At 50.7% G+C, this 25,138-nt stretch overlaps 6 protein-coding genes across 6 annotated transcripts; 2 read left to right on the top strand and 4 right to left on the bottom strand.

The window, feature by feature from the left end:
- Positions 1-993: 993 nt before the first annotated feature.
- Positions 994-2,463, bottom strand: Aspvir_007577 (uncharacterized protein; the record flags this gene model as incomplete). The annotated part of the gene is made up of 1 exon (XM_043270756.1): positions 994-2,463. One exon carries the CDS (start codon positions 2,461-2,463, stop codon positions 994-996), a length of 1,470 nt encoding a protein of 489 aa, XP_043126691.1.
- A 6,164-nt stretch (positions 2,464-8,627) lies between these two features.
- On the bottom strand, positions 8,628-9,785 carry Aspvir_007578 (SMP-30/gluconolactonase/LRE family protein; the record flags this gene model as incomplete). Its single annotated transcript, XM_043270757.1, has 4 exons — positions 8,628-9,216; positions 9,291-9,446; positions 9,503-9,663; positions 9,753-9,785. The coding sequence occupies 4 exons, from the start codon at positions 9,783-9,785 to the stop codon at positions 8,628-8,630; spliced, it is 939 nt and encodes a 312-aa protein (XP_043126692.1).
- A 3,220-nt stretch (positions 9,786-13,005) lies between these two features.
- Aspvir_007579 (aldehyde dehydrogenase family protein) lies at positions 13,006-14,619 on the bottom strand (the record flags this gene model as incomplete). The annotated part of the gene is made up of 3 exons (XM_043270758.1): positions 13,006-14,186; positions 14,241-14,440; positions 14,492-14,619. 3 exons carry the CDS (start codon positions 14,617-14,619, stop codon positions 13,006-13,008), a joined length of 1,509 nt encoding a protein of 502 aa, XP_043126693.1.
- Positions 14,620-15,271: 652 nt separating this feature from the next.
- Positions 15,272-16,674, bottom strand: Aspvir_007580 (EVE domain-containing protein; the record flags this gene model as incomplete). Its single annotated transcript, XM_043270759.1, has 5 exons — positions 15,272-15,537; positions 15,605-15,721; positions 15,867-16,127; positions 16,207-16,342; positions 16,621-16,674. 5 exons carry the CDS (start codon positions 16,672-16,674, stop codon positions 15,272-15,274), a joined length of 834 nt encoding a protein of 277 aa, XP_043126694.1.
- A 3,535-nt stretch (positions 16,675-20,209) lies between these two features.
- Positions 20,210-21,164, top strand: Aspvir_007581 (peroxiredoxin; the record flags this gene model as incomplete). Its single annotated transcript, XM_043270760.1, has 5 exons — positions 20,210-20,232; positions 20,317-20,425; positions 20,511-20,603; positions 20,660-21,072; positions 21,131-21,164. The coding sequence occupies 5 exons, from the start codon at positions 20,210-20,212 to the stop codon at positions 21,162-21,164; spliced, it is 672 nt and encodes a 223-aa protein (XP_043126695.1).
- Positions 21,165-22,194: 1,030 nt separating this feature from the next.
- Positions 22,195-24,885, top strand: Aspvir_007582 (putative regulatory protein Ral2; the record flags this gene model as incomplete). The annotated part of the gene is made up of 1 exon (XM_043270761.1): positions 22,195-24,885. The coding sequence occupies one exon, from the start codon at positions 22,195-22,197 to the stop codon at positions 24,883-24,885; it is 2,691 nt and encodes an 896-aa protein (XP_043126696.1).
- Between the last annotated feature and the right edge of the window lie 253 nt (positions 24,886-25,138).

Here is a 25,138-nt window from a genome sequence, read left to right on the forward strand (position 1 = left end):
AAAAGCAATTCAGTGGTAAATCAAGAACGACAGAACTACCTACAGGGTAAATACGAAGTATTACGAAGGAGACCAAATAGCGCTTTAACAGCCCTATAATGCCCAGAGTCAGAAACAGTGCCCGCAATCTAATCTGCCTCTTTGAAGATGAGTATGTTTGATTCCAGCGCCAATCGAACACCCTCTCACCGCAACGTGTGCAACAGACAACTTCCAGAATACCACTAATGTGCTCCCTACAGCATCATCCATGCAGACTTGCTTTACAATCTAATTACCTTTGCTAGTGATATGGCACACATGAACCCTGCAGATGACAATTCTAGAACTAACATGGAGCAATGGTTCAGAGAAATTAGGTGCGATGATCATCGAGCTGTTTGTTATCTCATTTGGTGGCGTGCGCCATACGAGGGAAAGAGATGCAGGGGATGCATTCAAGTCACAGATCAGCAGTGACTGCTTGAGCTAATGGAGTTGCTGTATGTATGTAGCAACTAGCGTGTGATTGTTTGAATGAACAGTGGGAAACCCTTCTATATTGGGATAACTGGTGGATTTGTAAAACGGACGAGATCAACCATGAGGGTAATGCACCAGGTTCTTATCCAACGCCTGCCAGCTTATGGACGGCTTTCTGAGCTATGTACAGAGATGAGGGTCACTTGCGGCAATTTAAGTCAACTAGATCACAATTTGGCCTCCCAGAAACCCAAGACCATGTATAGAAAGGGCTCGCTGAATATGAGTGCTCGGCCTTTCAGCCACAGTCAAAATGAGGATGCAAGTTTTTCTCGCGGAGAACGCTCTCAATGCAAGCATGATGCTTATGTTCACGGAAAAAGAGACCGCAACAATCTTGATGGACAACATGGTAGGAATAAATAGACAAATGAAAAGGATAATACATGAGCTAGAGGTGTTACGCTTTCTGCGGACATAGGCAACGATTCACAGAGTCGGTCTGCTAGATACCCTTAAGTCGCTTTTCGCTTAGGAACGCGTCCAGTTCTCAGACAGCTGGGGTGGTGGCTTAGCCTGTTGCTCATGAGCAGTGACTGGGTATGAGAGACTGTTGTGCCAGTTGTCTCGTCTGACCGATAATCCAGAAACTGCATTGGAGGCTGGCGCTTTACCAGGTAATCCTCCTGTAGCATTCATCGCACCTCTGGTCTCTGCAGCAGACCACATTGGCTCAGCTTCCCGCTCTGGAATCGAACGGTACGCTTGAGGGGATGGTGGACGAGCTGGAAGCTGTCCCGGTGGTACGAGACGAGTGACATGCTCTCGGTAAAAGTCCCGCTCGGATCGATAATGATCGCGTTGCTGCATCAGCTCCCGAATCTCCTGCGCCTGTTTGTGCAGTGCCTCCTGCTGCTTCCGGATCTCGTCCTGTTGTGCCGTGATCTTTTGCTCCATCTGCATCTCATTCCTCTTCCGATTACGGAACCTTCTTGAGGCATCGCTGTTTGCCTTTCGCTTCTCTGCCTGGCTGGATGACCCGGACTTGAGGTCCAAAATACATGGGATCATCCCAGGCAGAAGTGCGGCATTCGTAGGTCCACCTATGCTGGTTTGCTCGTCTCCTGCCGGCCTATCACCTCCAACCGACGGCAATCGACTGACCGGTTCTGCCGTCCCATATCTCGGCGGATTAGCGAACGATGGTGCAGATTGTGGGATGGGCATCCCAGCGATTGCTGGTGATGCTCGACCAAGCGGACCGTAGATGGAAAGAGGAGTCGCGGGGCTCCTCTCTTGGGAGCTGGGAGTAGGGGTCGGATTCGCGCTCGTTCCCCGACTGTGGAAGGTTGGGGTGGAGTGGATGGAAACGGGGACTGGAGCTATGGTTTCGGATGCATGATTTGGGTTCACTGTAGCATTTTCCAACGGCAGAGGCGACCCAGAGGACAACCGATACAGTCCCGGCCGTGACTCCTGAGCCAGGGGCGACTGTATAGCACTGGGCTTCCTAGCATACGGCCCTCCGGCTCCGACAAATCGTGCTGTGGGGGAGACAGGCGAGAGAATCTGACGGTTCACCGAGCCAGGGGATATCGAACGCCGTTCGGCGGGATGTATCGACGGCGAAGCAAGACGAAGCGTTGGCGATGAATGCAGTCGGACATGAGAAGCAGGTGCAGAAGATGGAGGGACGGATGACTGATGTCTCGCCAGACTCAGGTTATCTCCCCGCGAAGGTACCGGACAAGAAGGAGCAGATTTTGCGGGGGAGTTTAGTATGGAGTGCACTCCAATAGAACGAAGTTGGGCAGCTTGCAATGGGGGCTCCACTGGGGCAGAAGGACGCCATGAGAACGGCGAAGGACGCACGAGATCACGGACCTCGGACGAGTGAGAATCATCGTCTACACGAGGTCGCTTCTTTTCGGACAAGCTGCATGACTCTGTGCGGAGAGAATCGTCCTTCAGCGGGTCAGAGGCCGGGGGAGTGTGCGACATGTGCTCCGGTTTACTTTCGTGAGACTGCCGCTGAGAGTTGGGGCATGGCGCAGGGTCCCTCCTCTCCCGATATATCTCGGAGAGAGGGGAGTGAGAGAGGGAGCCGGTGGGTTGGGGGATATGATAGCCAGGCAGTGACTTATATTGACCAGGCAGATGAACAGGATTGGAGTAGGATGCAGTATTCAACACACTAATCCCTAGAGTAGCCAGGATGACGGATGGGAGTCAACTGTATAAGACGAGAGAAGAAAGACGATGAGATTCGATGAAGATGAGTAAGGTAGTGAGTCAACGTAATATATACACTCGGTCTTCGTTCTCCTGGGGGAGGGCGATGAAATACAACAGAAGATGAGGAAGGTCAGAGCACAAAGGGGCCAGAGGAAGTATGTGCGGAAGCAGGAGGTATCCAGCTGGAGCGGAAGCAAATCAATATAACCCTGGGACTTAATCAAGGTGCAGAAGAAGATACGAAGATAAGGTGACGATCGAACATGCAACTAGAATTAAGTAGTAGTGTCTCGAGAGCAGCAGCAGCAGGCTAGCAGCAGGGAAAAAAAGAAATTGGAAGGAATCGGGCAAATTTAAAATGATACATTCAGATATGTTTTCTCTATTATTACCGTTATTATTATTTTTTATATTTTTATTTTATTTTATTTTCGAGAAACATGGCACTTGCACAGCACAGCACAGCACCTAAAGGCCAAAGTACCTACCGCAGTCGAGATGTCAATAATAACAACTAATAATAACTAATGTTGACCGTGCCAGACAGTCGGAGGGCCGTTGACAGCAGACAGCAGCAGCAGATCAAGCGGTGAGCAGTGGGAAACGGGGGGAAGCAGGAATTGAGTGGAGACCGGTGGGTATGGAATGGTTACTAGTAAGTACTCTGGGCCTGGCACTGGGAAGTGGGAACGAACCTTTACCAAGGAGCCTGGAAGCCTGGGACCCGCCTGGGAACCGCGGGCATGGGAACTGGATGTAGTCGGCTAGTAGCACTGCTTTAGTTAACCGTTAGTTACATTCGACTAGTATCCAAGACAGTCCTTAGTCTTGGTAAGTTCTAGACTTTAACCTACTTAGGTATCATTGATATTCGAAACTTTGCACACGCAATCATGAAGAGAAATCTCCTCCTTGACCTTATGTACCCGCCTAATAAGGTATAGCTGAACCTACTAAGATAGATATCAAAGCCAATGCTTACCTAGGCAGCTCCTCCGTACGGTAGATGCCGAGTGTCTACCTACCCAAAAGAGGGAACGCCATATGGATGGGGCCAGAGAATCAGAAAGCTCTGTTGGAGTTCACGAGTTGGTCAATGGCTGGACTAAAACTGCAGCTGGAAGTCTGTAAGCTCCAACGTCACTCCCCACTGAGAAATTGGGTAGGTTCGGGGAAGGCAGCTCAACCTATGACGGACAGAGAGCTAGCGGAAGCCGGGTAGAGACTAGAGACCCGCTCTAATCCAAAGATACTTTACCATGGCTTCAGGTTGAAATGCAACTGATCGCGCACGACATCTGATGATCGAGGTGATGAAGTGCTACTGCGCTTCTGCCAGCAGCCATTTGTTGGTATGCATGTTTTGAGTAAGAGTTTGGTTTTTCCACTGTTGAGTATGTACGGAGTAGACACGAGTAGGAACATTGACCCGGCCCATAATTCATGGCCCAAATGCCAGACTAAAGGGCGCCGTCACCATGGGCGTGGACAGGGTCGGAGTGGAGTCCTGGTACATACGACAAAGTACCGTTATTTTAGTGTATTACCGATATATCTCAGATACATATTCGGTACAGGCATAGTTACTTACCGCTATTACAGCATCACTATGAGGGCATCCAGATATTGAGCAAGATCAACAGTGCACGAGACATGTCACTACCTAGCTTCCCTGTAGAGAGACACCCAATAATTGGTAATCTGATAGAATCTCAGTCAGGATCCTGATAATTCAGACAACAATCACTCGATTGTTCCGTCTTACACCTCGCTTGTCGCTGTTTTGAACGCATGTTGTGTCCAGGAGTACATTAAACTTATGTACAATACTCCGTACTACAGTGAACAAGATTCGTAAGGGTATGATGGGTCATGCTGACATGGATCCCGTGTCGCAGGAATCAAAGGCTGAACGAGTTAATGAATTGGCAGGCCCACCCCAAAAAGACCCGCCTCGTGGCGAACGGGGGTCGTATCATGAGACCTCACATAGACCAGAATGCATCGGTAGTGTTGATCCTGCCATACTCCCTAATGCAGCTCGAAAACCAGCCAAGACCACAAAGGCCGTGCCGTAATGCCACGCCGCCAGTGAAGGCACTAAAACAAGGGCCCCGTTAGTCTCGGGCCGGCATATGGGATTGGGGCCAGAGACTGAAAGTTTACCTAGTGCTTGGCCCCAGTGGGCCCAGCCAGCTGACAAGATTGATGTAAATGTTGTGCATGCATGCGTCGTTGGATCCTTTCACGCGCCTCTTGAGCACTCTTCCTCTTGGCTGTGCCATATGGATGAGGCGAATTGGTCCTTCGTTTCAAGACACTCTGGCAACTGTATCTGTCAGGATGAGGAAATGGTCTTTCTGATCATTCCTCTTTGCTAGTGGTCTCATAATAGTTCTGCAGCCTGCTATCCATGACCAATCCCCTCCGAGGGGTCTGATAAATGCTCGCCAGTTGGCACACGGCAGTAGCGCGGCCTCTCTGAGATCCAATCAGACTGGGAATCAGCATACTCTGCAGACGATCTCGGTCCGTCCCTGAGACAAAAATTTCAGCTTCATCATTGGGCATCTGGGCATCAATAATAGAAGTGCTGGTGGCACCACATGATGAGGCACGCAAGGCAAAATAGGCAAAACAAATATCCTCAAAAGACAAGCCACATTGGTTATAGCGTCCGTACTTTGTTAAACCCTTGACAAGCGTCCCAGTTTGATGGTTCTCTGTGCAGTATGAAGCAGGAGGACCAAAAAGGGTAGACACATCATCAAAGTTGCCTTGACGGCACAAATTTCCTGGCAGATGTGGCCGAAACCCAGAATCAGCGAGCTGCATGCTGCAAAAGTGCCCTAATGTATGGCAAATGAGCTGCATATAAGCTTCCACCTCAAACATACATATGTACGTAGACAGTAGAATGGGCAAATCAACTCATAGATCACGGCGGGAGAGGCGAGGCTAACTTTTAAGTGTTGCAACTCAGCAACTCAAAAAGTACTTATTTTCATGTTGCGCAGCATTTACTCGTGCTTTTGAGATTCGACACAGCCAATCTCAGCTGGTAGACTAGGAGTCAGGATTCGAGTGATCCTCCCACCTGGTTAATGTCGCTGTTGTAGCGCTGGCGATGTGACCTATCTCAAGGCCGAGATTTGAAACCTCGTACTTTGGTAGAAGTCCCATAGTACACTTTCTAGAAGGAGAGTAGATCGCCTTATAGAGACGCACTAGAGGAAATACATGCTTGACAACAATATCAGGTGTGACATCACACATTGGTCGACTATGGTGATCAGATGAGGTGGAAGGTTGAAGTTCGATAAGTAATGATCTGCAGCAGAAAGATGAATTATCTGCAGTGGAATTTCGAAATGAAAACCAATCTGAGTGATTCTGAGGATCTTGGAGATATGATTGGTCAGACGTGGAAGGACTACTCTGGCTATCATTCGGTATTCCTTTTTTTTTGTGCCTGCACCATCGAATGTATTTTAAGCTCTCGGATAGCCTACAGCTAATCCTGCTCTGGTGAGTTACACGACTTGGGACGCTGATCCTTGGTCCTTTCATTTTTGATTTGTGCATCAGATGCAGCATTGACTTTGGGGCTATAATTCTGGGTTATTGCCTTATTGGTAATAAAAGTTAGGTCAATTTTCACTGTCTTGGCTGGATGAAGGCCTGGAGTGTCACTATGCACTCTGTATTATGTATGCCCTATAGATCCACACTGGAGTACCTCTTACTACAATTCCGACTCATATGATTCAGGGCATGATAAATTGATACCATGGATCCGACGTCCACGTTCAGACTCCAAGTATCTATGGGGAATAGTGGCAGACTGGTAGCTTCAGAAATGGAGTAAATGTACTCCGTAGTAGAGCTTTATCTCACTAGCTCGATTCATGGAAATTACTGGCATCGAGATCTGGTGGAATAATCCTGAGCCCTGATCTCTGGTTTCTGGGAAGCGGGAAGTGGAGTCTGAATCCAGGCACAGCTGACCAAGAGCTGACCAAGAGGAGATATATATTATCCCACTTAGCAATCTGGCGACTATGTATGGTGGTTCTCAATTTTCACCATGGCCAAATACTTTTAGCTTTCGACCAGCGGGCAATACTACTCTAATTTTGGGGCTGGAGTCAATATTGAAATGCAGATGAGCGTAGTAACTTTAGTTAAAGCGAATCCTTCTACGGGGAAAGTGTCATCTGTACTCCATACTTTCTGAGGATAGTCCTCTGTACTCCGTAGATGGCAATTACCTTAGCCCCTGAGCCCTTGTTTCATTCACTGGTAAATAGAAGTAGAATAAATTAGCATATGCTCGCTTTAGTAAGGTGATCAATATATCCATAGACCATACATAATCTGAGTGCCTATGCAGCCTATCGTTGGTACAACGTGATAGAGGTTGGACCATTTTACGAGATCCCATGCTTACCTCTCCCTATTATTTACCTACCTGAATTAATTAAGCCAATGAAGAAGTGAAGGGGAAAAAATTGGCCAATGTACCCCATAAACCATAAGAGAACACGAAATCCTTCCCTCCCTCTTCAAACCTATGATCCCCTTATCCCGCGCTCTTTGTTTTTTCTGCCCTCTTTAACGGAGTAACCTACCGCTCCAAGCGCCTGTCAAGAGATCATCTCAATTTCAAATCCCCCTTTCCTCGAGCGTGATGAATTGATATCTTGTTATTGGGTTGCCAACACCCTGTATGCCTTCATCAAATACTTCTACAGAGTCCACGTCCTCTGTGAGTGGATCCGTATTGGTCCATTGCTGTGCCTATTTTGAGTATTCCGTGCATGAAGATTAGGTACAATATCTACTCACAGTGGACGATATTGATTGGTAGATACCTAGGCATAGGTAGGCATTGGTATGTACTTGCATAGAGCTAGAGGAATAGACAACCGAATGATTTACGTCAAACTTATTGCTGCACGATCATCCCACTGTAGCTAGAAATGGTTGTCTGAACACCTTTTTAGCTCGGGAGTTGAGTGCATCCAACAATCTATGACTGGATCATGGGGCATCGACCTCTTTCCGGAGAAGAAGACCAGCAAGATAGATCGTCATCCTAGAGGACACACGAGACAGTACAGCCTCGTGCAGCTCTAGTACCATGAGTTGGCAGAACGTGCCTTGTGAAGCTTATGAGCGCGGCTGGAGTATCTAGAGTCCTCCCTTGCGACCATAAAGGAGGCGACAATCGATTTTGATTGTGACGCTAACACTGTGCGTGCGACATTCACTAGGCCAAAGTGCGTAGAAACTGCAAATGTAGCAGTAGACTTTAGCAGACTCGCAGCGAGATAGTAGTCTGTGTAATCTGCTCCTCATGGCTAGACTCTTGCCACCGACCTTGGGCACTCGCGCCTGCAGTTGGGATCTCCAGTGCATCCACGATCTCCGGGTACATGGACGTATCTCATGCATGTGGCAGACTCAGAATTAGGTCTTCTTTCTCATGCGTTGTTTATCTACTTGGAATACTTCTCCCGGATGAGGAAGCTTGTGTGCTTTTTCTATACCATTGCATTGCCGTGTCTCACTCTCCTTGCGTCGTCTTGACTCTCTTCAATCCGTCCCTGTATATCAAATGATGCACGGTCTTCGATCTGCTGTCCGACTCTTGACTAGGACAGGTCCAGCTGGTCAACTTTTTGATAGGCTTCTAATCCTACGCTCAAACCCGTTTACGGAATTGCCAGTAAGCTTATCAGACGCCTCGTTTCCAAGTACCGTGTGCAAGACGCATATTTGATGGGTGTAGACTCATACAAATCGTCTTCCCCAGCAGGGTGCGAGCTTTCACATTGTGCTGATAAAAGTTGGAGCTATCTGCGACTATCGAAAGTCCCATGCGTATATCCATGACTATTGACGTGTCTCTCTCGGCATTTGCGAACCTACGTCTGAAACCGGAACTCGTTCTTCGGCTTTCCCCTGACTCCCACATCGATGCGATAGACTCGTCCGCCATAACGGACAGACTCTGGGAACCAGTCATCGTTGACATCGTCTTTCGCCGTGGTGACAAAGAGTTCTGTCCCTACAAAGGTCGGACAGGTGATGTTCCTGGTTGGGAACGAGATCTCGCCAATAAGCTTGCCCTCGGGGGAGATGCGGATAATCTTCCCGCCCCCGTAAATCGCGCTCCAGATGCATCCTTCCTCGTCGATGGCGAAACCGTCGGGTTCCATAGGCTCGCCGACATCGTAATGCACTCTGCGGTTACTGACGGTGCCCGTGCTGGCGTCAAAATCAAAGGCGAAGATCTTCGCCGTGGGCGAATCGGTAAAGTACATGGTGTCGTCTCTGGGGTTCCAACCAATCCCGTTGGGAATGGACACCCCTTCGACCATGCGATGCAACTGCAGGTCGGGGTCCAGCCTGAACAAGACGCCCTCGTTGGTTGGTTTCTGGACTTTGGGATCATTCATGCATCCAGCCCAGAACCGCCCATGACTGTCGACGGCTCCGTCATTGAAACGCATTCTGTTTCAGAGAGCATTCCGGACGAGTCAACTTTTATGCCCAAAGATACGTTCCCTCAGATAATCCAGACTCACCGATGGGCTTTCTCCGGGTCATTCTGGTCGTCCCAGACCTTGCGGATATACGACAGCTCCCCAGTGTTGCGGTCCGCCAGGGCATATCCGTGCTTTGCGGCTACGACTATTTGACCCTTGTGCTCATCACCGCCATTCGCAATGTTGGCGGTGACTCTGCAGGTCTCGCTCAGCGAATCAGCTATCAGGGTTATTTAGAAGCTTAGACCTACCCAAGAGGAGAAGCTGTGTCTATTGTTTTCAAGGAATCCGGACCCTTGGCTAAATCCAGAATGTACAACTTCTGATCCCAGATGTCGACAAAGCGAAACTCGTTTCTGGCCTCATCGTGAAACGGACCCTCGAGCAGGGTACCTGCTATGTCGATGTAGGGCTAGCGACGAAGAATGGTGAGATTGCATACTTCGTCTACAACTGATGCGCTGTACAACAGGTACGGGCGGTGGTGTTTGAGATTCATACCTCGGTGACCGTCCACTTTTGAAATCCGGCCATGACGAGGCTTGATCGTGGACTTGTTTTTCGTATACTGTTTCGGGCAACTGACAGACCAGCTAACTAAGTGGCAAAGCTTGCCTTGCCTGAAGTGTGCCAAAGGATGATCTCTGCGGATCCGGTAAACTCAAGTTGCCGATAATGACGGTGAAAGCCAACGCAACAGCTCCGAGACTGTCTTCAGGAGCTCTAGCTGCAATTAATGATCAACGAGAGCCATCGACAAAATCTGTCAGTCTGTCTTGGCTCCACTCCGGTAGGCTGCAGGTACGTGACGACAATCATCTGAGTTCTCACAGACTTCAGTCACTGCTTGTTGGAGGGTTGAGAACAATTTGGAGACCTCTTGACTGATACTCCGTTCTGTTATCGCTAACGGGAGATAGATAGTGTACCGGCTAAACCTTGCTTCCTGGGAGATGAAACTCCGCCTCCCTGTGACGGGAAGTCGGGAACTTGATCCTTCAGGAACAGGCACCAATCAACTGGAACGGCATCGAGACCGTTGCTAACTCAGTGTTTATTCCCTAGGATAATTCTGGCAAGCCCTCGTGAGTTTCAATTTGAACGGCAACGCAGGCCCCCTGAAAAAATTGTGAGCAATCAGCTGTCATACAATAAGAATAGAGACCCTTCATCAGCAATGGCAATGGTGTTGATTGATAATGTGTCACTGTTGCCTCGAACCATTTGCGCCTCTCTGACCGGATTAATGGGCTGCGTACGCCACATGGCGTATAAACTTCCCAAGGAGGTAGCTGGTTAGCTAAGGTTGCGGGGGTACTGCAAACTTCCCGTCTTGCGCCTCCTTTGGTCAAAGATCCAATTCCAGACAAGGAGTTAACTTATCGCAGTGGAGAAACGGAGAAAAAGTATCCTAACCAAGGAGTTGGGGCCATCCAAGCAAATAGGAAGTGATCCGATCGATATTATGGGGCCAGCCATCCTGTCCAATGTCAACTATCGCTTGTCCAGGATGACAGCTGATAGTTTAGTGGTAAGTGATAGACATCGTCGGAGAGACAACAGCTAGCGAATCCTGAAACATTTCTGGCCTCTCGCTTCAGTTTCTGGCCCATGACATTGGATACAGAGCATCCATTCATGGTTCAAGCACGCAGACTTTTCAACGGCGGTTCGCCGGCTTGCTTGTTTGTTTTCAACTCAAAATGCGTGGGCGTCAAACATCTGACGCACAGCCGTTGGCGAGGACATGTCACTCTTGCATTATTCGCAGCATTGATCACCAGTTCTTGCGTCTGGGGGCGGCCTGTGTGCCGCCCTTGATTATCTCCTGCATGAAATTGTCGGAGATAGATCAGAAATGAGCCCTCAGCGTGTTCGATCTTTAGCAGTCACCACCCTAGGGACTTGAAGGATTTCGAATGAAGCTGAGCATCCCTATTTACAAGTAACTACCGTATCGCCGATCCAGGTAATCTAATAAACGTTCGCGAGTTACGTATCAACCTTCAGCCAGCTAAATCCAAGCGGTCTGGCTATGGGCATCACTATCTATCTTATGGATTAGGGCAATTGACATCATCCAGTCTAATGTACGCATACTCCGTACATGTTAGCTTTCGAAGCTGACTCGTCTTTCTGTCTGTTTCAACGATCATCAACGGGCTTGAAGATCATGCGTTCAATCCAACGTCATGCATTGCTCTACATCCAACCACTCCTTGCGCTGTAGATACTCCACAATCAAGAGACTTTGTTTACTCCTTGAAAGTAAACATTAATGAAAATGGAATGGCTGCGTATGATCCGTCCAGCAACCTTATGCACTGGCACTGGCCGCACTGGCTTGACCGGCCCAACGTCCAAGCTGCATAAGTCGTGCAACCGAATGACGGGTCAGAGGAGAGGACGCATGTCTGATCGCCTGGAACAGTGGAACTAGGCAGCTGTCGCTGCCTGACAGTGACCTGCAATCTTAAGCCGGGGAAGAAAATGTTGATCCACCACCGCGGCACCGCTGCATGAGGCGGTCGAGAAATCGACACCGCACATACGAAAATGCGGTGAAGCTGTCAAGTGTCAACGACAGATTCCAGGGCTCCGACCGTTGAGATGGAGACTGGGAGGTTCATATTGACTGATCAAGTCTTATACTCCGTAAATATTGACATAACAGACACTCTGGTGGAGTAGCGCTGTAATAAGGAGGGTTAGGTGCATTGTCAGCTTGGGTTGGAATAACAACCAGCCATGCTTCAATTCACATGATTGATTCTTCATGCAGCCGCAAGAAAGGAGCAGAGCCAAGCACCTCTAGTTAGGTTGGTTAACTTGGCAGAATCTGTGATGCGTTGGCATGCAGCTACTGTAGCTAGCTGATTTTACCGGTTGGTACTGGTGTGTATCGTAACTTACGGTACCAGTCCATTTGTAAGGAAGGTACATCGTAGGGAGTACATCGACCTCACCAGTTGGCAAGCAATTAGGCAATTGATGTAATGCCGACTCGAGTATATGCATATTGCCCGAAGCACAGCCGACATTAACATCCAGGACGAAGACCTACTACCTACATGGGTAACTACCCATGCTAGTACAAGCTGCAGGTGCACTGCGCTGCGCTGCCTTGCATTTCACACCCTGCATCACATCGCATCACATCGCATCGCACCGCATCCAAGGCAAGGACACCAATGGCGAGTAACGACTTGCCACAACAATTAGAGGCCCGTGGGTACCGAGTACAATGTCCTCCAACCGAATCGAGGAAAGAAGTGAAATTCCACCCGCCTCATTTTGCCTATTGGCTCTGCTCTGATGGGAATATACTGGACGTAATGCGGAGTACTCAATGCTGGCTGTAATTGGGTTATCTCATTTGGATTTCGTGCATATGCGCTACCTACGTTGTATGGAGGTCTGTTGGGCGTTTGGTTGGGTACGAGGGCACAAGAATGTCAATGTGCATTGGAGGGGATGCACTGGGTGGGTTGGTAGACGTAGGAGATGTGGTTCGAGGAAAGTTGCCTTGTTGCTGCTGGTGAGTTTGTTCTGCAGATGCTGCTAGTTGTCTATGAAGACGTGAAGAGCTGTGTATGGGATCTGATGGTTGGTTGACTAGGTATCAGTGCCTATATGTGAAACTCTGGATGAAAGGAGTCAAATTGCACATGTAGAAGCCGGTGATTTTTTGCCAGGAACTACTTCATACAGAAAAATCATATTTGCTGGCTAAGATTCATTGTTCATGTCATAACTACAGCTTGGTTCCCAGGTTGACGTGAACGGCCTTGATCTGCGTGTATGCCTCGAGACCCGCCTCGCCCAGTTCCCGACCGATACCGCTCTGCTTGACGCCGCCAAAGGGGACACGGAAGTCGCTGTCATTGCTGCTGTTGATCCAGACCATGCCGGCTTCGATCTCCGAGGCCACGCGGTGAGCGCGCTCAATGTCCTTGGTGAAGACAGCTGCACCCAGCCCGTAGGTCGTGTCGTTGGCCCGAGTGACGGCCTCGTCCTCGGTCTTGAAGCTCGAGATCACCACGAATGGGCCAAAGACCTCTTCGCGGTAGATGCGCATGTCGTCCTTGACGTTGGTGAAGATGGTCGGAGCGATGAAAAAGCCCTTGCCGTCCTTGACGTTCTTGTAGGGCTCGCCGCCAGCAACAAGGGTAGCGCCCTCGCTCTTCCCGGCTTCGATGTACGAGAGCACCCGCTCATACTGGGCCTTGGTGACCTGGGGTCCCTGGAAGGTGTCGTCGGCGAATGGATCGCCAACCTTGCTAGTTGTCGCCACGGCTTCCTTGAACAGAGCAATAAATCGATCATAAACGGACTCGTGAACAAGGATCCGCGAGGTCGCAGTGCACACCTGTCCCTGGTTGTACATGATGCCAATGTGCGCCCACTTGGCCGACTGCTCCAGATCCGCATCGTCAAAGACCAGCAGGGGAGACTTGCCACCCGTCTCCAGGGTGATATTCTTCATTGTGCCGGCGGCCATCTTCATGATCTCCCGACCGGTCGCGGTCGACCCGGTAAATGCAACCTTGTCCACATCAGGGTGGTTCACCAGGGCGCTGCCCGCGACTCGACCGAATCCGTTCAGAATGTTGACCACACCCGGGGGGAAGCCCGCTTCCTTGATGAGAGTGGCCAGGTAGAGAATGCTTAAGGGAGTCTGTTCCGCAGGCTTCATCACGACGGTGTTACCGCACGCGAGCGCAGGGCCGAGCTTCCAAGCAGCCATGGCCAGAGGGAAGTTCCAGGGGATGATCTGACCGACCACGCCGATCGGCTGACGAAGTGTGTACGCGAATTTCGCCGGAGTGGTGCTGATCGTCTGTCCGTGGACCTTGTCGGCCCATCCGGCGCAGTATCTGATAGTGTTGATGACTTCTCCGATGTCATCGTTAAATGCGACAGAGTATGGCTTTCCTGAATGATGTCAGTGGATATTCAACCCGATGCAGGTAAACAATAAAAGCATACCGTTATCCCAAGTCTCAATAGTCGCCAAAGTCTCCCGGTGTTGCTCAACCAGATCCGCCAGCTTCAGCATCAGGATTCCCCGATCGGTAGCTGGCAACAGCTTCCAGGAAGGGTCCTTAAGAGCCTTCCGGGCCGCCTTGACGGCGATATCGACATCCTCTTCCCCCGCAGCATAGACGGAAGCAATCTCCGACTCGTCCCTGATCCGTCAGTTAACCTGTCGAGTCGCTGACGGTGGGCCACAAACTTACGAAGGATTGATCGTGGCGAACTTCTCGCCTGACTTGGACGGAACAAACTCATTATTGATGAATAGACCAACGGGCTGCGAGTACTTGCGCCCGTTGGGAGCAGTCAGTTGAAGCACAACGTCCGACATGACGATAGGAGTGCTGTGGAAGTGTCGATGAGAGAAGGTGGGGTTGCTGGTGATTCTCGGGATGCTGGAAGGGTTTCGAAGAGGAGCAGTGGTAGGATGAAGACAGTGCAGGCGCAGTCGGAGGAGAAAAGATGGGATGTTCATATGCAGCATATGCAGCACTCGGAGCTTCGAAAAAGGTGCAGCGAAGAGGCAGGGTGTATTTATTTGTGCATGCAAGAACTGACAAATTCGTCATGATCCAGACAGTCAGCTTTCCCCGCCTGCCGATAACCAGCTTCCTAGGTAGATAGCTGCGTAGATAAATCTCTCTCATTCGATAAAGTCGCCGCGGCCAAGTGGGTTTCTGCTGGCCTTTTTCTGGGCCCGTCCCAGGAACTTCGGATACACTTACTCTTCCCAGGCAAACGACCCTTTTGCCGGAGTTACCTTCAAAGTCTGGATTCTTTCTTCTGACATATTGGCAGCAAGTCTCAGGTTCAACCTGGCTTACGGAATCATACATAATATACCCACGATGCGAACCTGTCGCATTCAGTACTAGAAGATAATGACCTATGAAATGTACAAATAAAACATCCCAATGACCAATGCACCCTTGATTTATAACGGCGAGCCAAGGCAACTTCAAATACACACTCTTTATCATTCCCTATTCTGCGGACTCCGATGACTCGTCCGCCAACTCCAGGATGAACTTCCATTGTGCCGGCGTCACGGAGGAAACGCTGAGTCGAGTCTGTTTCAGGACCTGTAGGTCCTCGAGGGGACCGCCGGGCTTAGCGTGAGTCTTGAGATCATTGAGTGTAACCATCTTCTTGAATTTGCGACGGAACTCGACGTGAACGACTTCCCACTTCGGGTTGTCCCGCTTCGACTTTGGGTCGTAGTACGGGTGAGCAGGGTCGAATGCAGACTCTGTATGATGCGCCGAATTATACGTTAGTTATCGAGCTCAAACGCGCGACTTGAGTCGAAGACAAACCATCTGGTGTGTGCTCCTGGACGATCTCCATCGTGCCTACGACTCCAGGCACTTTGCAGTTGGAGTGGTAGAAAAAGGCGTAATCGCCCTTCTTCATCGCCCGAATGTGGTTCCGTGCTATCGTTCCGTAAGCCTGCTATTCTGTGATGGCCATTCCCTCATACACCCTTACCGACGGGGTTGCGAACGCCTGAGGAAGAGTAAAGTCAACTCCGATCCGTCATTGCATTGTATTGAAGGGGTCCAGGATCAAGAGACTTACCATCCCACGGCTCTGGCTTCTCAGCCGCCTGCAGATCGTCAATGGAGAACTTGACATCAACCCCTTTTTCCATGCGCGACTCAGGCTCTGCCTTCATCAACCAATATGACCGGTCACTCTCCTCATCTGCAACTTTCGACTCTTCCGACTCTGAGTGTATCGGTTGCGATGGTGTCTCGGTTCCATTCTGTACGGGGGTTTTTCTGGGTCTGCCGACTGGCCGCTTCGGGCCCTGGGGAGTTTCGGGTTCCGAATTGGGGGCTTCAGGCGCGGTTAGTCTCACAGAATAAGCTCAATGCAGCCGGCGCGTCCAATCGATTGTTCTGTTCGGGCATCTTACGTCTGATGGTCCCGTCCTTCCGGGGCCGGCCTCGGCCTCTTTTGGGTCCCGGAGGAGGTGGTGGCTCCTGACCAGGCGGATACTTTCTGGGACGACCTCTTTTCCTGGGCTCGCCCGTGTAAGGATCAATTGCAGGCTATAAACGAAGAGTCAATATCAGTGCATGTTCATCCCAAGGTTTAATCGCCTCTTTCCGGTATCCTGAGTCAACAGTCGTATTTCTATGAATAGAGACGAGAGCTAGGACTGTAGATGGGCATATCGATGGATTGATAACGATGCGTTCAAGCTGCCAAGAATCGCACATTCGCGGATTGACGGCAACTATAGCCCTCGCATGACGCGCCGGGGCAGCTTGGAATCGATGGAGAGACCAGTGAAGAGGAAATCCGCATTGAAATTAGGCTTACGCACTCTCTTTGGAGGATTGCTATCGGCAGCGCCTTCGGATTTGCGCTTTCGGCCCATTTTATTTCCTTCCTGAAATTTGATGTGATGAGCTGAGAACTGTGCTCGAGGACGTCAACAGGACGAGGGGAAAGATATATCAAAAAAACAAAGGCAGAACAGAGGATGAACCAGCCAGTCAGAAGGCAGGGAGGGGGATACTGTGACAATGGACAAGTGAGACACTGGATCAGTTTTCTGGACGCGCCGAGACGCATAGGTAATAAACAATGAGTGCGAGGCCTGCCATTGGGTGCGGGAACACCCGTGGGAAGAGGGGAAAGGAACATGAAAAGGAGGAAGTTGATACTGGGAGAATAGCAACGGTAGTTGACTCACCTGAAGGTATTCTGCACCTTTCTCTTCTTCTTAAAGTAAGTAGAAAGCAAAGGATAGAAAATTGGGAGACTACTACGGTATCGACGACACCGGTCTGGACACAGCTTGAATGGAAGCTTTACGCGCGCCTCCTCGGAAGAGACAGCTTCAACGGGACGCGACGGACGGGAGCTCGGAGTGGGTCACGCTAGTTAGTCACGTGACATACGCTAACTTGTTGCGAGTCCGTCTGCAGTCTCTATGCAGTAGTATCTATGCAGTACTCTTGAATAGTAGTAGGCTTGACCAGAGCAATAGCTCAATGATCAGGAAATGAAGTCGGACAGAAAGAAAGCAAAAAGGCCCAGTCATCAAGGCTTGACGCGCTTCGTGCGAATGTTCTTACACCGCTATTGGGTACTGCATTAGCACCACCGCTGGAATGTCCTCTTCTAACCGTATTAAATCATAGCCAAGGAATACACAAAGACTAAATGTGAGGTTTATCTCAATAACTGTCTTCTTTGGGCTTTCGAAATGTCCGTCAACGGATCCGAATGCAGGTCTTCGGGGAGGAGGCGATCGTGTCGGTCTGGCCTGATACATCTACAACATTCCGACCTCCTCACCGGTCCGCTATGATTAATTAGCTCGGTGACGGATTTATGCCTCGCAAACATTTCTATTCTATTATCTGTGAAGATTCTTTGAGCAATTGAGGACGAACTAAGCCGTGAAATGGTAGGCTCGTGGAAGAAACCTCCGCATAACATGCAAGCATGCACCCCTTCGAAATGATGAACGATCCAAGGATATCGGTCATCCCTCCGAAGCAGACGCACTAAAGCAGGGACCGGTACCAGGTTCCAGTCTGAATTAAGCAAGTTCGTGCTCCACATGGATTTTCCTCCACTCAGAGTGACAACTCCGGGAGGATCAGTTCGTCAGTCATTAGTATGCCGTCAAGGGTCAACCATTGTACTACTACGATAACTAACGACGATTCTCTGCTTTTTGACTCAAGCTTCCGATCTCCCCAAGGTATATCATTGAATAATTCTCGTCTGATATTCCCTGCGACTACGCTGAGTCCTCGCAAGAATCCGATCATAACTTTCGTCTCGTCTAGTTATCCACCTGCGGAAGACTGCGCCAATAAATCCCCATCAGAAGATAGCCGTCGGCTATCGGCTCTAGGACGAGAGAAAATTTCCGAGACGGTGAACACTCATGTGTTCTTAGGAGACAGATACTGCCGCAGAAGAGGCAGAGGTGCAGGGAGATTGGGAAGCGGCCAGGACTACGGAGTACTCTATCAGATGTTGAATAGTGCACCTCGACTTCGGCACCCCACTGTCTTACCCAGTGGKCATCTCGTCTGCGCATCCTCGGCAGCGGGCTCCACAATAATTACGAAGTCTACCTCCCGTTTCTTTTAGTTAGGCAACCCAAGGCTGCCATACCATGATTTCCCGTGGCCTGACTGCTATGGCTGCATATGCGGAGGTCGAGCAGACGCCTCCATCTACTTAGTTGGCGGCTAAGTGGAATGTAAGGAAGGCCGGCTATGACCGGCGTATTACTCTGTTCACATTCGGTTTTGGTATTGCGCCAATGGTGCTGGCTATAGTCTCCGAAATCAGTTGGGGAAGACCAGCATTGGTCTTGAGCGGATTGCTATTTTGATTCGGATGATTTGTTCTCTGACTAGAGAAGTTGAAGAGGAGTCTAAGCTCACTCTACTGCAGTATGCTTAAATTAGAAGTGGAGTCACGGAATTTCTTACCAGCATGCTTGTTGCAAGGTTCTTCCAGGGCATTGGAGGAAGTAGGCTGTAAATTCTAAACTGATACATTGTTGCTGACCTTGCATCGCGCCAATTCGCAGACGACCTTTCGACCATAGTGGGACGTTTTAGCAGCGATATATGTCGTGCTGAAGAGCAAAAAGACCCAATGTCCTCTTTTTCAGGGGCTGTCATAATGTGGTGTTCGGTACGCATGACGCAAAGCTCTTCGCCGAATCCGATGGAGCGTCTAGAGTGACGAAGAACGCAAAACTACCGTCAGACGCAGCGGTGTCCGTTGGCGCTCTACTTTGAGAGTCTTGATGTCTAGTACTCCATTTGCGTGCGTCGAGTCCATTGATTCCGGTCGGGTTATTTTCACGGGTTCTGGTCTTTTATGAACCTCAGATTCGCTAAAGAAGAGCGAGTCCGAAAGTGTATGTCACGAACTTTATCTACTTCTCCCGGGTTTATTGGTTCTTGATCAGCGTACAGGAAACCATGCACCAGCATTAGAGATTCTCGACCATTTGACGCCAACTGCTCCTCATGGCCTATGGATCGGTGACCGAGAAGCTCTAGTGTAGGCCGCTGATGCTCTGGATCGTCAATCTACGATGTAAATGATCGTTGAAAGCCGTCTGTTGTTGTATCGAGTGGCTGCATGATTTCTTGTCAGTAAACGCTAGGTATCATGCAGAGCCAGCATGCTCAGTATGGCGGAAAGGGATGTCCTATTGCGCCATTTTCAAAGATCCCCATAGGCTCTGTGCTGTAGTCACTGTCAGCCAAATGTCTCCTGCCAAACCTCTTGAAGCATGATTGGCTGATGGGCCCTCAAAAAGGACTGTACAAGCTGCCATGAATAATCAGACTAGGTATAGTTAAGGTGAGACTGCAGAGTGTGGCCATATTCATCAAGAATATTGCATCACCAGTAACTAAGAACTAAGTGAAATCAGATTGCAGACAGTTAGAACCCAGGTACTACGCAGGGAACTGAGTCTCTTCAAGTCCCAGGCACCGAGGCATCCGTGCCTTGGTAGCCTGCCTACAGGGACGCTGGATACCTTAGGCGAAACAGCAAGTGTGGGGCCGGGAACCCCAAGGAACAGAACGGCACGCTAAACATCCCACCAAGAATGAGCTCATGTTGCACCAATCACAAGCTTTCTGCCCTGCTGGCGGTGGTGAATTGCGTGATCGCGGAGATACAGGAGCTTCGCTGTGATTTGCCCATGGATCACCCGTAAGAGGACGGGACGATCTAGAGGGGTATCATATTGGCTGTTCGCCGTTTGGTATAGGGGAGGGGACGACTATTTCTAGTTGATAAATCTCACTCATCCTTGTCGAGTTCGTCTCTTCCCATCCTGTCTCTTGCTCTCTGCTCAATCACCCTAAGCTCTCTCTCTATATCTCCATCTTCCAATTCTTCCACACACAGTCACAATGGCCCAGGAACGTGCTGCTCCGTAAGTGTTCCTGAACAGAATTGCTATTCTCAAGACATTGTATTGTTAAGAATCATATACTGACATCCTCTCTCGTTCCAACAGTCTCCGTCTCGGCTCTACTGCCCCTAACTTCGATGCTGAGACCTCGAACGGTCCCATCTCCTTCCACGACTTCATTGGTGACAGCTGGGCCATCCTCTTCTCCCACCCTGTTAGTACCTCCAATCTTTCAAACCACCGCGCGCAAGTATAGTCCAAATGATGGAAAAAAACAAGGCTGATCGCGAATGGAATAGGATGACTTCACACCCGTCTGCACCACCGAGCTCGGCGCTTTCGCTAAGCTCGAGCCCGAGTTCGCTGCCCGCAATGTCAAGCTGATTGGTCTCGTAAGTTGAATCCAAGGCGTCCCCGGTCATCAATAGATTCGCTGACATTCCGCTAGAGCGCCAATGGCACCGACTCCCACAAGGCCTGGATCAAGGACATTGACGAGGTCAATGGCTCCAAACTCACCTTCCCCATCATTGCCGACCCCAGCCGCAAGATTGCCCACCTGTACGACATGGTCGACTACCAAGACACCACCAACGTCGACGAGAAGGGCATCGCTTTCACCATCCGCTCCGTTTTCATTATCGACCCTGCCAAGAAGATCCGTCTGATCTTGTCCTACCCCGCCTCCACCGGCCGTAACACCGCCGAGGTTCTCCGTGTGGTTGATGCCCTCCAGACCACCGACAAGCACGGCGTTACCTGCCCCATCAACTGGCTCCCCGGTGACGATGTCATCATTCCCCCTCCGGTCTCCACTGAGGATGCGAAGAAGAAGTTTGGCGACATCCGTGAGGTCAAGCCGTAAGTGCTCTCTTTCCTGGGCGCAACATGAACAAGGGATGCTAATCAAGTGGTATAGTTACCTGCGCTACACCACTCTTAAGAAGGAGTAATCTATTACTCGATTCACTTGCCTCCTTGGAGTAGAGAAAACAGCGGCATGAAAAGCTGGGAGTTCTACCAAAAGGAATGGGATATGATGGCCATGACTTTGTCAAATCATTTTGCTTCTACTTTTGATACCTCGTTCAACTAAATACATACATTTGCTTAATCCTTTATCTTTCTAGCCTATAGTCAAGAGGGCTAGTTGTTCGTATTCAGTGGGCGGGTGCTTGAGGAAATTCGTTCGACCCATATGCTTCTGGCTCTCAATGGTAGTAAATACCCATTGCGAGATATATCCGAGGATATCTGAAATTCTCAAGGTCGCATGGCATAAATCTGTCAAATCTAACAACTGACAGTAGTACGTAAATAGACAGAAGCTAGTAGCATCCCCACAATGTTCTTCATCCATATCATTGGATCGGCCGCGGTGCCTTACTCCCTGGACCACTTGAACGAGCGACCGCTTCGAAGCCCGCATAACACTAAAGTTGTACCGTACGTATCACTATCGTCGGCCCCCTCTTCCTTCCACATCGCTTCTTCCTGCTGTCCTGTTTTCATTTTATTCGACTCAAAGTCCCGACCGCAACTGGATTGCAATATTTTCGACCAGCAATCTCGCCAACCTCCAGCTCTGTTTCGAATCCTCAGAGAGTAAGGGCGGGGAACAACCAAGCCCCCGTCCCACTCACTTGCCTGCCAGTGCCCGCCCGCCCCTGATCTACGCGAAAAAAAGAACCCCGGTGACGATCTGGACGACGACCGATTTTGTTTTTCTCTCTACCTGTGCGTGGTTTGACGTCGATTCTCCGGTTTTCCATTCGATCGCATTGACGGGCCGAAGTGTTCCGAGTGTTATGTGACCTGGTTGTTTTCGCGACTCAATGTACCACGGGCTGGAGACCCTTTGAAATAAAAGTTTCGAGATACCTAATACCAACTGAGGGAAAGGAACGACATTAAGAGGCCGATCTTCCTAGAACAGGGAAAAGACGAAATCAGGCCGGCCGTTTCGCTCGAGTCGGGTTCAGGATGATGTCAAGAAGTCAGTCAAGTTTGGGTTACATGGATACGGGCAGGGATGAACCCTCCACGTCTGGGGCCTCTCCAGGATACCAACCGCCGCCATCTACAGCCGGTCCTATCAATCTGTCGGGCTTAGTCTGCAATGTACGCCGGACGACAGGCAGAGAACCATACCCGCTGGTGGGAGCCACTACCACTATCCTCGGCGACAAGCTCTACGTGTTCGGAGGCCGTGTTCTATCGAAGAGTCACCCGCAGCTGACATCGGACCTGTATGAGCTGGATTTGATCCGGCGGCACTGGACGAAGATCGAAGCCACCGGCGATATCCCACGCCCGCGGTATTTTCACAGCGTATGTGCTCTTGGCGATAATAAGCTGGTCTGTTATGGAGGCATGTCGCCTGCACCGAATGCGTCCAAGGAGTCTGCGAGCAATGGCGCGTCAGGGCAGGAAACGCAGCCGGAGGTTGTGGTGATGTCAGATATACACATCTTCGACGTACCGTCTCGGACATGGACGAGAGTCCCCGCTACGGACTCACCTCAGGGTCGATACGCTCATTGCGCGACGATCCTTCCGTCGAGCGCCTTTTTCACTTCCGCTAGTGCTCCACTCTCCGCTATTCACCATAACCCCGCATCCTCCAACCCTCATCAGGGCACCATTGGAGTCGACATTGATGGATTTGGCGGTGCCGAAATGGTAGTGGTAGGAGGGCAGGATAGCTCAAACCACTATATCGAGCAAATCAGCGTGTTCAACCTCCGCAGCTTGAAGTGGACGAACACAAGCTCGCTGGGAAGAAGCTGCGGCGCATATCGCAGTGTTGTTGCCCCGTTGATCGGAATGAATGTGGCAGACATCGGGTCTGCTGCCGCCGACCGGGAATCACAGGAGCCATTGGAGGATTCGGAGGTGGAAGGGTGTCCCATGCTGATTTACTCCAACTACAACTTCCTGGATGTCAAGCTGGAGCTCCAGGTGCGCTTGCCGGACGGACACTTGATTGAGAAGCCAATGCAAAGTGGGGCATCGCCCCCGGGCTTGAGATTCCCCAACGGCGGTGTTATCAACGGGCATTTTGTTGTGAGCGGTACCTACTTGACCTCATCCAAGCAGGAGTATGCGCTCTGGGCGCTCGACTTGAAGACTCTCACATGGGGTCGCATCGACGCCGGAGGGTCTGTGTTTGGTCATGGCAGCTGGAACCGTGGAGTGCTATGGGCGAGACGGAATACTTTTGTAGTTCTGGGACATCGAAAGCGCAGTCTGGTCGAGGATTACAACCACCGTCGAATCAACTTCTCTCACGTCTGCATGGTCGAGTTGGAGGCCTTTGGGTTGTACAACAATCCATGCAGAACCGCGCCAACTTCCGGGTACATCTCCCACAGTGCGCCTTCAGTTCCTGCGTCTCTACAACATAAGTTGACTCAGTTGACGTCGGGTGGAAGGCCATTCTCGCCCGCATCTGATGAGCTGGGCAAACTTGCTCAGTCTCTTCCTGAAATGGCCGACATGGAGCTTCAAGCAGCTGGCGGAGAGCGGATACCCGTCAACTCGCGGATTCTTTCTCGGCGATGGGGTCCTTACTTCATCCAGCTTCTTCGCGAGTCATCCGACACTGGTGTTTCTGACACGGCAACCCTGCGTGGAGCGATCCCCATGTACCCCAGTCGAAACTCAAGCATCACCATTACTCCATCAATAGGACAAAGCAGTTCCTACTCCAGTGCCACCACCCTTGTCAGCAACCACTCGAACCCTTCCAAGTCTTTGTTAGCGAATCTTGAGATACCCTCTGCTCATACCTTAACCCCTACCTCTCGACCGCGTGTTTTGTACCTTCCCCACACCTTCCTCACTCTCCGAGTGCTCGTCTACTACTTGTACACCTCGTCGCTCCCACCCGTCGGATCCTCCCTCTGCACGCCCCAAATCCTCTGCTCCCTGCTTCAACTCGCTCGCCCCTACCAGGTAGACGGCCTCCTCGAAGCGACCGTCGAGCGGCTCCACCAAATCCTCGACGGTCGCAACGCAGCCGCCGTCTTCAACGCAGCTGCCATGGCTGCCGGCGGCGGCAGAGGCACCGGCTTCACCAGCGGACCGGGCGGCACCCTCGAGGCCTTGAACGGCGCACACGCGGCCGCCAGTGAATCCGCTAGCGCCGGCGCCGGTACCACAACAGGCACCGATACCTCGCAGAACAGCCGCCTCACCTCCGACTCCTCCGACACCGAACACGGCACCTCCTCCGCTCTCTCCGGCGCCAGCGGCGGCGGCGCCACCAGCGCGCCCTCCTCCCGCGGTATCCCGCTACGCATCAACACCAACCTCTTCGGCCGCAGTCACCACCGCACCGACCGCGACCGCGAGGACTCCATCAGCAACGCCAGCACCGCCACCTCCGCCTCGAGCTACGACCACTCGGACTCGGAATTCACCGGTAGCGAGACACAGTCGCAGACCCGTCCGCGCCGCGTCCGCCGCGACACAGACGCCCAGCTACGGCCACACAGGGAGATCTGGACGGGCGATCTCAGCAGCGTCATCGGTCTGCAGAAACGGGGGCTCCGTGGACTCATGGAGGGTCGAAGGCTGATGAGAGAACGCAATGCCAAACCCGGCAGCTCGGGCGGTTTGACGTCTCTGCCAGCGACTGCTGTAGATCAGAATGCCGCTTCTGGGGTATAGGTCTGATTCCTTCTACTGTCGTGTCCTTTTTTGGTATGTGCGACGGGATCGAGTACAAGTATATAGAATGCATTTTGTCATTGTCCACATCTAGATAGGTGCTTTCGTGTCTCTTGTTAATTCTGAGTTGACTTAAGGCCATTGATGGCCGGTTCGGTCTACTAAAGTATGGATGGGCACGTGCGGTGTTATCTCCCACTCCGTTTTGAACAGGAAATGCATAATAATCCTAACCCTCTATCACCTAACGATG

Source organism: Aspergillus viridinutans, assembly GCF_018404265.1.
Source record: "Aspergillus viridinutans IFM 47045 DNA, scaffold_5, whole genome shotgun sequence".
NCBI lineage: Eukaryota > Fungi > Ascomycota > Eurotiomycetes > Eurotiales > Aspergillaceae > Aspergillus > Aspergillus viridinutans.